This window comes from Mustela nigripes, chromosome 7, assembly GCF_022355385.1.
Source record: "Mustela nigripes isolate SB6536 chromosome 7, MUSNIG.SB6536, whole genome shotgun sequence".
In the NCBI taxonomy this organism is placed as follows: domain Eukaryota; kingdom Metazoa; phylum Chordata; class Mammalia; order Carnivora; family Mustelidae; genus Mustela; species Mustela nigripes.
In genome coordinates, this window is record NC_081563.1 from 118834855 (window position 1) to 118847760 (window position 12906).

The window sequence follows — 12906 nt, forward strand, 5'->3', positions numbered from 1 at the left end:
GAGGAAGCAGGCTCCCTGCTGAGCAGAGAGCCCGATGCGGGACTCGATCCCAGGACCCTGAGATCATGACCTGAGCTGAAGGCAGAGGCTTAACCCACTGAGCCACCCAGGAAGCCCAGAAGCCATGAAATTCTTGAGGGATTGACTGCTGATCTGGTTTTACTTAGATGGAAAAAGTTTATGTAAGCAGTCTAGTTGATAGGCCGTTAACGTTGGAAATAACCAAGGCTTGGGACGTCTGCGTGGCTCAGTCAGCCAAGCGTCCAACTCTTGATGTTGGCTCAGGTCATGATCTCAGGGTTGTGAGATCGAGTCCCGCTTTGGACCTGGTACTGGGCATGGAGCCTGCTTAAGATTCTCTCTCTCCCTTAGCCCCTCCCCATCCCCAAAGATATAATCAAGCCTGTACTCATCATCGTCCGGTCAGCTGATCAGGATAATATATAGATAATACTAGAACTCTTAAGTGACACATCTGAAGTTCTCACAGTCAAGTTGGGGCTCCATCAGCTGTGATTATCTTCTTTGATTTTAATGCCCATCAATCTTTACCAGTTATAGCAGCCACTGCCTGGTAAAACTGCCATAAGTCTGACCACCAGCTGCCTGACTAATTCGTTACGCTCCTGCCCAGCCCAGCCTCGAAACCACTGATCCCAAAGATGTACCTGGCACTCAAAGATATGAGGTAGTCGGCTTGCTCCAAACACATTAAGCTGCTCCAGCCCTTCCAGCAGTGGCTGTAATTTTCCTGGCACTGCCTTAGCTACCATGTCCTATAGGAAACCTTCATGCCGGGGACCTAACCAACTGGCAAACCAGTGCAGAATACACTTCATCTCCTGGGAAGTGATGTAAGACATTGGGGACGGGAAGAGTTAGTAATACTCTCTGGTACTGAGGGAAAGGGAGAAAGGAAGTATAGTGGGATCAAAGAGGAAGATGATTCCAGTGACATCCTTCCCTTTCCTCTCACAGGGATCCAGAGACACTCACAAAAGTGCTTAAACTCCAACTGTTGCCACCGATTCCGTGTTTCCTGAAAATCCTAAGCAGGGCCAGCCCCCTCATTTTACTTTTTAAAATAATCATTTTAAAGTGTCACTTAGTGGGGTGCCTGGGTGGCTCAGTGGGTTAACCCTCTGCCTTCAGCTCAGGTCATGATCTCAGGGTCCTGGGATTGAGCCCCTTGCATCAGGCTCTCTGCCCAGTGAAGAGCCTGCTCTCCCCAACCCCCCTCCCCACCCCGGGCCCCACCTGCCTCTCTGCCTACTTGTGATCTCTCTTTGTCCAATAAATAAATAAAATCTTTAAAAAACAAAATTTAAAGTGTCATTTAGTAAATTCACACTATACAACCACCTTCTAGATCAAGTTCTAAAATGTTTTCATCTCCTCAGAAAAATACCCCGTATTCAAGCAGCCACTCCCCAGTCTCTTCCTAGCTCCTGGAAACTACCACATTAACTTTGAAGTTACACTAAGGTATTTAAAAGACATAAAGCAGGTATTTAAGAAGGTATAGGTTGTAGATGGCTGCAGAATTGCTTCTAGTCATGCAAAAACAACACAAATACAGTGTCTTTCAATATCTCAAAAACTCCATTTTATTAGCTATTTTATGTACACGGATATTGTCTTAAAAATTGATAAAAACATATCCAGAACTTCTTACATAGTCAATGTACAATGCTCATGTATATTTTCCACATTAATAAGGAGGATGAAAATGACATAATAGTTACAGCTACATAAAAATATATACAAGGACTTTAGACAAATTTGATGTTATTTGGCTTATAACATGTGTAGATACTACACAAAAAATGAGGATGTAATTTTCAGAAAAGTAATGTATTACCAAAATCACTTTTCTTAAAGTTTAAAAATAAAATTCCTGACAATAGCAATTACAAATTTACAGCCAAATCTTAGACTAACTTGAATTAGTGAGGGTTAGATATAAGTTAAGTTAAACATTTTGTATTTAAAAAAATAAGGTTTGCAGTTTAAAAAACATACATTTCATAACTTTCTCAAAATTAATTAAGAATGGTTTATCCATGTCCTTCCAGATTCTGGAAACACATTAGAAAAAGTTAATATTGAACAGCTGATTCTTTGGAGAGCTGCACCCAAGTACCCCTTTTATTAGGCTGTGACATCAACTAAGAGGGCTTAGGGTTAGAAGGCAAGAAGCATTGTAATGCATGGGCTCAGGTACAAATCTGCTTATGCTCAAAGAGGGAAAGGGCATGAGAAGGGAGCTAGACAATCCAGAATGGCAGTGGCACCTGGATGTGGAGTTGCCAAAGTGGGTCAGAGGCGGACTAGTGCATCATCCCTTAGCCCAGGTGCTTTGGGAACCAAACCCTACTCAATATATATATATATATATATATATATAATTTTTTAAGTAATCTCTATGCCCAACATGGGGCTCAAACTCATGACCCTAAGATCAAGAGTCTCATGTTCTACCAGCCAGGTGCCCCTCTACTCAATATTAAATTTAGAACAGAGATATCTCAAAGCATCCTTATTAAAAACAGATTATTTACCTTCATATTACAAAGCACAGAAGGAGGAGACATTTATTTTAAAAAATGAGCTAAAAAATTATGAGTTAACTCCTGATTTCATCTTAAAAACTAAACCAAGGAATAGACATTTAAAAAAATTATTTAACTACTAAAATGTTTAAAAGGCACTTGAAATATTGCTTTCCAGTCCAACTCAAAATATACTGTTAACTATATTTTGGATAAATGTTAAAAAAAAAAAGCACATAATTTTGGTGCAATTTTTTGTGTAACTCGATACTTTCCATCTACAGGGCTGAAAGTTTTGAAGGATAGAGCTCTTAACACTCTGCCACCTGAAAGTGCTTTTATCATAGAAATAGAAAGGGCATTAATGATTTGCTCTCTCACTGACAACATCCTGTAGTCGTTTAAGCAAAACATCATCATTTTCTTGACAGAGGCGTTTGGCAGGTGATTCTGCATCACCATCGATGGCTATTGCTCGCTTCTTGGTTCTCTGTTCACCCTGCCTGATCATATTGTTGATATCTTTCAAACTCTGCAAAATAGAGGACATGTGTGAGTAAAAGGGGGAAAAAAAAGGAAATAACAGCAAGGGACTAATAAGCTAACTGTTTTCTCTAGTACTCTATCCAAAGCTCAACAGTAGGGTAGAGAGTATATTATTTTTTTAAAGATTTATTTATTTATTTATTTATTTATTTATTTATTTATTTGAGAGAGAGAGAGAGAGATCACAAAGTAGGCAGAAAGGCAGGTGGGGGCGGGGAGCGAGCAGAGAGCCTGATGCGGGGCTCGATCCCAGGACCCTGAGGTCATGACCTGAGTCGAAGGCAGAGGCTTTAACCCACTGAGCCACCCAAGTGCCCCTTTTCTTACTTTTTAAGTAATTTCTACACCCAACATGGAATTCAAACTTATAACCCAAGATCAAGAGTCACAGGCTCCATTGACTGACTTAGCCAGATGCCCCAGAGATTATTTTTTGAATCTAGACTAACCTAATAAGGATGACTAGAACTCATCTTCTCATGGCTCTGAAGATTGGATTGACCTCAGGACGCCTGGGTAGCTTAGTCGTTGAGCGTCTGCCTTCGGCTCAGGGCATGGTCCCAGGGTCCTGGGATCGAGACCTGCATCGGGCTCCCTGCTTGGCAGGAAGCCCGCTTCTCCCTTTCCCACCCCCCCTGCTTGTGTTCCTGCTCTCACTGTGTCTCTCTCTCTGTGTCAAATAAAAAAATAAATAAAATTTAAAAAATTGATCTTATTATTTATTATTAGTAATAAATTTGCAGACAAAGAGCAAGATTAAAGATTACTAACTGGTAATCTGAAATCCAATTTTTATTTTATTTTATTTTATTTTTATTTATTTATTTTTTAAAGATTTTATTTATTTATTTGACAGAGATCACAAGTAGGCAGAGAGGCAGGCAGAGGGAGAGGAGGAACAGGCTCCCTGATCAGCAGAGAGCCCGATGTGGGGCTTGATCCCAGGACCCTGGGATCATGACCTGAGCCGAAGGCAGAGGCTTTAACCCACTAAGCCACCCAGGCACCCCATGAAATCCAATTTTTAACACACGTACATGGGCTGTTTCGGAGTAAGTCTGTGTGTACCGTACCTTAGAAGGGCTGCCATTGAACCTATATAGCAGAGCACTCCTTGGTGTAAGGCCTGACCCATTCTTATGTGGGGAAACATAAACGGAGTGTTGCTGGGAAATGCGTCGTGGTGAGCCTGGTTGTTGCTTAATACGTGGAAAAGGAGAGAGAGGTGGAGCTTCCATCTGAAATAACCAAAAGTAAATTTTTGTAAGATAAGTTTCTTTTTTTTTTTTTTTTTTAAAGATTTTATTTATTTATTTGACAGACAGAGATTTTATAGGCAGGTAGAGGCAGGCAGAGAGAGAGGAGGAAGCAGGCTCCCTGCTGAGCAGAGAGCCCTATGCGGGGCTCGATCCCAGGACGCTGAGATCATGACCCGAGCCGAAGGCAGCGGCTTAACCCACTGAGCCACCCAGGCGCCCCGATAAGTTTCTTTTTTTGAATCCCACCACTTTATATGTGTTTTCTTGTTCTTTTTTTTTTTTTTTTTAAAGATTTTATTTATTTATTTGTCAGAGAGAGTGAGCACAGGCAGAGGCAGAGAGATAAGCAGGTACCCTGCTGAGCAAGGAGCCCGATGTGGGACTCGATCCCAGGACGCTGGGATCATGACCTGAGCCGAAGGCAGCCTCTTAACCAACTGAGCCACCCAGGAGTCCCCTTCTTCTTCTTTTTTAAAGTAGGTTTCATGCCCAACATGGAGCTTGAACTCACGAACCCAAAATCAAGAGTTGCATCCTCTACCAAATGAGCCAGCCAGGCACCCCCATATTTTTATCTTTTTTTAAAATGGTATGTCTTACTTTTTTTTTTAAAGACTTTATTTGAATGAAAGGGAGAGAGAGAGAGAGAGGGTGAGGGTGCGCATGGGGGGGGGTGAGGGGCAGAGGTAGGAGATTCCCCACTGAGCAGGGAGCCTGAGGCAGGGCTTGATCCTGGGACTCCCGGATCATGGCCTGAGTGGATGCTTAACCCACGGAGCCAACCAGGTGCCCTCCATACTTTTATTCTTATTGAAATTTCTTAGTTAAGTGTCAGCAATACTGTAAGAGTTTATTTAGGGCTGAAAAAAGCAAAGACAGGGCGCCTGGGTGGCTCAGTGGGTTGAGCCGCTGCCTTCGGCTCGGGTCATGATCTCAGGATCCTGGGATCGAGTCCCGCATCAGGATCTCTGCTCAGCAGGGAGCCTGCTTCTCTCTCTCTCTCTGCCTGCCTCTCTGTCTACTGTGAACTCTCTCTGTCAAATAAATAAATAAAATCTTAAAAAAAAAAAAAAAAAAGCAAAGACATGGTACATTACCCCCTTGTTTTTCAACAATTACTAACAGATAAACTAAAATTTATTTTCCTGAATATTTTAGGAATCCTGAAGAATTCTGAGTGAGACACCCAGAAGTGATAAGCCAGCAGCACAGGAACTTCTTGATCATGAACAGAAAGTAGAGGCAAAGTAATTGATGTCCTAACACAAAAATGATCTCTTTCTCTACACATACATAAACACACACACACACACACACACACACTCGAACCAAAATAGTAGCAGAGGGAATAAAAAAGAGACGGAACTCTCTGAGCCAGGAGGATGAGTTCCAACATGAAACAAATCTGTTAGGGAAAGGGTTAAGACTTTATATTGAAATGCAAATGATTTAGAAATAGAGGAGCATGTACTATACTTGACTTTAATATTCTGTAAAATGTTTCCATTCTGGAATAAATGGAGATGGCTCCTTAATTAATAATTTCATTCATCATCTTTACTTGAAGCTAATAAAATTCTTTTTTTTTTTCCTTTTTTTTTTTTTTTTTTTAAATCCTTTTTTTTTTAAAAGCAGGCTCCATGCCCAGTCTGGAGCACAGCGTGGGACTTGAACTCACAGCCTGGCAATCAAGACCTGAGCTGAAATCAAGAGAAACTTAACTGAGTCATCCAGGTGCCCCTAATAAAAGTAGTTCCAATTGGCTAATGATAATCATACTCATGGCAGGGGAGATGGAACTGATAGAACTGAATGAACAGTCAAAACCTCTGAGAACAGTCACAGACTATACTCCCTGAAAGGGACAAGGGCAGTGAGGGACAAGGACAAGAGATACAAATATACATATATGGCTACTGGCTAGATGCAGTTTCTTCTAGGTCCTTCTACAACTCATGTCTAGTCTCGTGGGAACCAACCTCAGTTTATATACACTGGTGATACTTTCACAGACTTTCTGGTACTTCCTAATCTCCATAAAAATGTCTTAGCGTTGCCTCTATTAATGATTCAGGTCTATTTATTTCTCTTTTTCTTTAACTTGAGAAAAACAGTTATCTCATATATAAATATAACAAGATAAAACAAAGAGAAAAAATGATCAGAATTGATTTCATTTTTCGATACTCTCATCTAGTACTTGCCCATATGTTAACATAATTTCCAGAAACATAATCACAGTATGGATAACATTTCCATGATTTCCTCTGGTCTGTGTTGTATCAATGTCTTAACACTCTCTAATTACTAGCTTTTTTTCCTCGTACATAATGTATCAGTGGCACTTTGCCTCTGAAACACTTATTTAGTAAGCTCACAGTACTCCAACTATGACTGTACATATTCATACAGTAAAATATAAAACGTACCACATGGTCCTGATTTGACAAGTCGTATTTCAGTGCAAATGACTTCACTCTTCCTACATATATTGTATTGTAAAATTTGATAAGATCACCTCTTTCCTCTTTCACTGGTCCACTGGAACAGTCAGGTGTTTTTGTAGCATCTTCCAAGTCTGTTGAAAGAATTCAGTATTATTAAAAAAAAAAAAGAAAGGGATGCCTGGGTGGCTCAGTTGGTTAAGCAGCTGCCTTCGGCTCAGGTCATGATCCCAGCATCCTGGGATCGAGTCCCATATCGGGCTCCTTGCTCCGCAGGGAGCCTGCTTCTCCCTCTGACTCTGCCTTCCACTCTGTCTGCCTGTGCTCGCTCTCACTCTCTCTCTCTCACAAATAAATAAATAAAATCTTAAAAAAAAAAAAAAAGAAAAAAAGAAAAAAGAAAAAAGAATTCAGTGTTATGATAGATGCACTTTAATATATAAAGTGGTGATTTGAATTACAACTCTCTCCACAACATAAAAAAAATCAAGTTAACACAAATCTTTATGTAAAGCAATTAATGTTTTTAGAAAAGGTTCAGAAATCCATTTATATAATGTATAAATTAAATTGGAATCCTGAGAAATGCAAATATGTAAACTTATGCTACTATATTTTCCTCTAGATATTACTTTAGCAAGAGATTTTTTCACAACATTTTTGAGCTCACTGTCACTGGTGGCCAGAGGGGCACTAGTTCTGGACTGGGATTTACCTAAACTGAACTCCAGAGTATGGATGGCTGTGGCAAATCATGAGCTTTGGGTTAACAAAAGGCCTGCAGATATTCATAATGGCTCTTTGAGGAAGGTGGACAGATTCTAAAAAGGTAAAGCATACCCTCATAGGTGAAGGAATAAGCAAGATAAATTGCTTATGTTTATTTTTCTGCAAATACAAGGCGGGTGATTAAGTATTCTAAGAGCCTTGTTTTCCCCAAGCGCAACAGAAACCTTGGTGCTCAGTTTATAGTTAGCGTCCTCAGTTATAAAATGATAGCTTATGTTGAGGTGCTTTCCTATTTACTGTGTTCCTCTGGGATAGCTTACTGCACCAGGAGGAACTTTACCTTACTCTTTCTTTGGGAAGAGTATTATAAACCATTGTCTACTTGAACATGTAAGAATCATCTGCCTATTACAGGAGCTAAGAAAACCCCTGGCAGTTAAAAATAATTCAGCACAGGGGCAGGTGGCTGTTGGTTGAGCATCTACTTTTGGCTCCGGTCATGTTCCTGGGGTCCTGGGATCAAGTCTTGCATGAGGCTCCCTGTTCAGTGGGGAATCAGCTTTGCCCTCTGCCCCTCTCCCTCCCCAAGTTCTCTTTCTCAAATAAATAAAATCTTAAAAAAAAAAAAAATTCAGCGTATGAAAAAAATTCTCATTCTCAATACACTGGCCTACAAACAATGCAAACAAGGATAAAAGCATCCAGAGCACCTGGGTGGCTCAGGGGGTTAAAGCTTCTGCCTTTGGCTCAGGTCATGATCCCAGGGTCCTAGGATAGAGCTTGCATTGGGCTCTCTGCTCAGCAGGGAGCCTGCTTTCTCCTCTCTCTGCCTACTTGTGATCTCTGTCTGTCAAATATAGTCCAAGGGCCAAGAAGTCCCAGGGAACTACAGGGATCTCAGTCACAATTTGGATGTCTTTTTTTCACTCTTGGTATTTAAAAAAAAATTTTTTTTTTAATTTTAAAGATTTTATTTATTTATTTGACAGACAAGTAGGCAGAGAGGCATGCTTCTCAAATTTTTTATGCACAGTCCCCCTTCCCTGTAACACCTCCTACCATCCTAATGAACACTATTCTCAAGGCATTTTGGCTTGGTAACGGGAGTTGTAGGTTATTCTCACTACATGGATCAATGAAAATTAATATTTTTCTTGAATCAGAAATTTCTGGACATATAGACTATACATAGTATTCATATTTGTGTGTCATTCCAATTCTGGTCGTTAACATTTACATAAGGTTAAGAAGCTCTATTTATGGGGTGCCTGGGTGGCTCAGTGGGTTAAAAGTCTCTGCCTTCAGCCTGGGTTAAGATCTCAGGATCCTGGGATAGAGTCCCACATTGGGCTCTTTGCTCAGCAGGAAGCCTACTTCCCACCCACCCCCAACTACCTCTCTGCCTACTTGTGATCTCTCTCTGTCAAATAAATAAATAAAATCTTAACAAAAAAAAAAAAAAAAAAGAAAGAAAGAAAGAAAAGAAAAGAAAGATGGACAATCCTGTGCCATCTCCAAAAAAAAGAAAAAAAAGAAGCTCTATTTATTTTGAAGGAATCAAGCATTTAAAACTCTCTCAACCTTGGTGGGGCGCCTGGCTGCCTCAGTCAATAGAGTATGCTACCTTGATCTCTGGGTTGTGGGTTCAAGTCCCATGTTGGGTATAGAGGTTACTTAAAAATAAAATCTTTTTTTTTTTTTTTTTAGAAGATCTTATTTATTTATTTATTTATTTGACAGACAGAGATTATAAGTGGGCAGAGAGGCAGGCAGAGAGAGAGCGGGGAGCAAGCTCCCTGCTGAGCACAGAGCCTGATGTAGGGCTCGATCCTAGGACCCCCAAGATCATGACCCGAGCTGAAGGCAGAGGCTGAACCCACTGAGCCACCTAGGCACCTCATAAAATCATTAAAAAAAAAAAAAAAATTTATTTATTTGAGAGACAGAGTATGAGTGGGGGAGGGGCAAAGGGAGAGGGACAGGGACTAGCATACTTCCCACTGAGCGGGGAGCCTGACATGGGGCTTAATCCCAGGACCCTAAGATCAGAACCTGAGCCAAAACCAGATGCCCCCAAAATAAAATCTTTGAAAAAACAAAACAAAACAAAAAAACACCTCTCTGGGACTTTAGATTCTAACTAATATGCTTTTATTTTGCTATTTATTTTTTCATTTCAAAAGAGGAAAGAAGGTGTCAGCTATCCTTTATGCAGGAGAAATATCTCTACCTTATCATCTCTCTTAAGAAATCTAACACACTCAAGAGATGCCTGGGTGGCTCAGTTGTTATGCATCTGCCTTCGGCTTGGGTCATGACCCCAGTGTCCTGGGATCAAGCCCCATATCAGGCTCCCTGCTCGGTGGGAAGCCTGCTTCTCTCTCTCCTACTACCCCTGCTTTACCCCGGTAAAGCTCTCTGTGTTGCTGTCAAATAAATAAATAAAATCTTAAAAAAAAAAAAGAAATCTATATGTTTATAAAAAATAAAAAATTTAAAAAAAGAGTTAAAAAAAAGAAATCTAACACACTCAAATTAGTCTTTTTTTTTTTTAAGTTTATTTATTTATTTGAGAGAAAGTGAGAGAGAGAGAGAAGGACAGCACAAGTCAGGGGGGAGGGGCAGAAGGAGAACCAGACTCCCCTTGGAGCAGGGAGGTGATATGGGGCTTGATCTCAGGACCCCAGGACATGACCCGAGCCGCAGGCAGACACCCAACCGAGTGAGCCACTCAGGTGCCCCTCAAATTAAAGTCTTAATTAGGAGATAGAACTTATGAAAGACTAGAGAAGACGAGATCAAAGGTTTGCCTGCCTGGTGATATAACTGTTACAAATCTGTTTCCTCTCAGAGTGTAGAAGAGACCCCCTACCTAATATAACCTGAGGTACATGATACATATTAGATAAATATTTTTTAAAAATTTAAAAAAAGTTTTAAAATTTATTTAAGTAATCGCTGCACCCAACATGGGGCACAAACTCATAACCCCGAGATCAAGCGTTGCAGGCTCTTTCAATTGAGTCAGCAAGGTGGGCCTGATTGACAAATAAATAAACATTTTGAAAGATTTAAAAAGATTTTATTTATTTATTTGACAGAGAGAGACATGAGAGAGGAATCACAAGCAGAGGGATGGAAGAAGCAGGCTTCCCGCCGAGCAGGGAGCCTGATGCCAGACTCAATCCCAGGATCCTGGAGATCATGACCCAAGCTGAAGGCAGACGCTTAATAACTGAGCCACCCAGGCACCCCTATTTTAAAAGATTTTTTTCTAAAATTTATTTTGAGAGGGGCACCTGGGTAGCTCAGTGGGTTAAAGCCTCTGCCTTCAGGATGCCTGGGTGGTTCAGTGGGTTGGAGCTTCTGCCTTCAGCTCAGGTCATGATCCTAGGGTCCTGGGATTGAGCCCCACATCGGGCTCTTTGCTCAGCAGGGAGCCTGCTTCCTCCTCTCTCTCTGCCTGCCTCTCTGCATACTTGCAATCTCTGTCAAATAAATAAATAAAGTCTTTAAAAAAAGAAAAAGAAAAAAGAAAAAAAAAGCCTCTGCCTTCGGCTCAGGTCAACATCCCAGAGTCCTGGGATTGAGCCCTATATCGGGCTCTCTGCTCCACAGGGTGCCTGCTTCTTCCTCTCGCTCTGCCTGCCTGTCTGCCTACTTGTGATCTCTGTGTGTCAAATAAATAAATAAATAAAATATTAAAAAAAATTTATTTTGAGAGACACAGAGAGAGAGAGAGCACATGCCTGTGAGCAGGGGGATGGATAGAGAGAGAGAGAGAGAATCTCAAGCTAACTCCACACCAAGTACAGAGTGCCTGGCATGGAGCTTCATCTCACACTGAGATCACGATCTAAGCTGAAACCAAGGGTCAGATGTTCAACCAACTGAGCTACTCAGGTGCCCTGACCCTGATAATTTTGTGATGAAATCAGTGAACTATTATGGCCTCATGATCCTCCCTACTGCTCCCATGAATAAGAGGAATGTCTTTTTGGATTATCATATAACTACCGTCAAGCAATTAAAATGTGATTTTATAACCACATTTATATAAATTATTAGTGAATGAGAATCTGTTTTCACTGTTTCTTTTTTGAATGTGTGGCCTTGTCTTCAACATTTCAAGTATTCAAGTATTTTATTTTTAACATTTTTTTTTTTAAGATTTTATGTATGTGTTTGACACACAGAGAGAGCACATAATAAGCAGGGGGAGTGGCAGGCAGAGGGAGAGAGAGAAGCAGGCTCCCCGCTGAGCAGAGCCCAATGTGGGGATGACCTGAACCAAAGGCAGGCGCCTAACCAACTGAGCCACCCAGACACCCCTGAAAGTTTTATTTAACTAATCTATACACTGAAAATGGGGTTCAAACTTAGGACCCTGTGATAGGAGTTATATGCTCCTCCAACTGAGCCAGTGAAGCACCACTGAAGTATTTTATTTATTTATTTTTGAGAGATTGAGAGAGACTAAGAGGGGGAGAGAGGGGAAAGGAGAGAAAGTATCTTAAGCAGGTTCCATGCTTAGGGTGGAGCCCGAGGTAGGGCTCAATCTCACAATCCTGAGATCATGACCTGAGCTGAAATTAAGAGTCAGATGGTTGACTGCTTAACCAACTGGGCCATCCAAGTGCCTCCTACAAAGTACTCTATTTATTTATTTATTTACCTTTTTTTTTTTTTTTTAAAGATTTTATTTACTTATTTGAGAGAGAGACAGTGAGAGAGAGAGCATGAGCGAGGAGAAGGTCAGAGGGAGAAGCAGACTCCCCGTGGAGCTGGGAGCCTGATGCGGGACTCGATCCCGGGACTCCGGGATCATGACCTGAGCCGAAGGCAGTTGTCCTACCAACTGAGCCACTCAGGCGTCCCAGTACTCTATTTATTTATTTTTAAAGATTTAATCTATTTATTTGACAGAGATTAAAGTAGGCAGAGAGGCAGGCAGAGAGAGAGGGGGAAGCAGGCTCCCCGCTGAGCAGAAAGCCCGACTCGGGACTTGATCCCAGGACCCTGAGACCATGACCTGAGCGGAAGGCAGAGGCTTAACCCACTTAGCCACTCAGGCGCCCCCTACAAAGTACTTTTTTTTCCTTTTTTTTAAAAGATTTTATTTATTTGACAGAGAGAGGTCACAAGTAGGCAGAGAGGCAGGCAGAGAGAGGGAGATGAGGAGGAACCAGGCTCCCTGCTGAGCAGAGAGCCCCATGTGGGGCTCCATCCCAGGACCCTGGGATCATGACCCGAGCCAAAGACCAGGTTTTAACCCACTGAGCCACCCAGGCATCCCTACAAAGTACTTTAAATAAAGAATATGGCCTTTCAACAGATGAATGGATCAAGAAGATGTGGTATATATACACAATGGAA

The 12906-nt window shown here is 41.3% G+C and overlaps 1 protein-coding gene and 1 pseudogene across 1 annotated transcript in view; both read right to left on the reverse strand.

Annotated features, from left to right (window-relative positions):
• Positions 1–541: 541 nt before the first annotated feature.
• Positions 542–958, reverse strand: LOC132022741 (uncharacterized protein C14orf119 homolog; annotated as a pseudogene).
• A 1467-nt stretch (positions 959–2425) lies between these two features.
• The window catches only part of RBL1 (RB transcriptional corepressor like 1), a 74616-nt gene continuing 64135 nt past the window's right edge, over positions 2426–12906 (reverse strand). The window contains exons 20-22 of the mRNA XM_059406968.1: positions 6787–6935; positions 4172–4336; positions 2426–3084 (exon numbers count right to left, since the gene is read on the reverse strand). Of these exons, the coding sequence (XP_059262951.1) occupies positions 2914–3084; positions 4172–4336; positions 6787–6935 (485 nt within the window). The 3' untranslated portion in view covers positions 2426–2913. The remainder of the gene's footprint in view (positions 3085–4171; positions 4337–6786; positions 6936–12906) is intronic.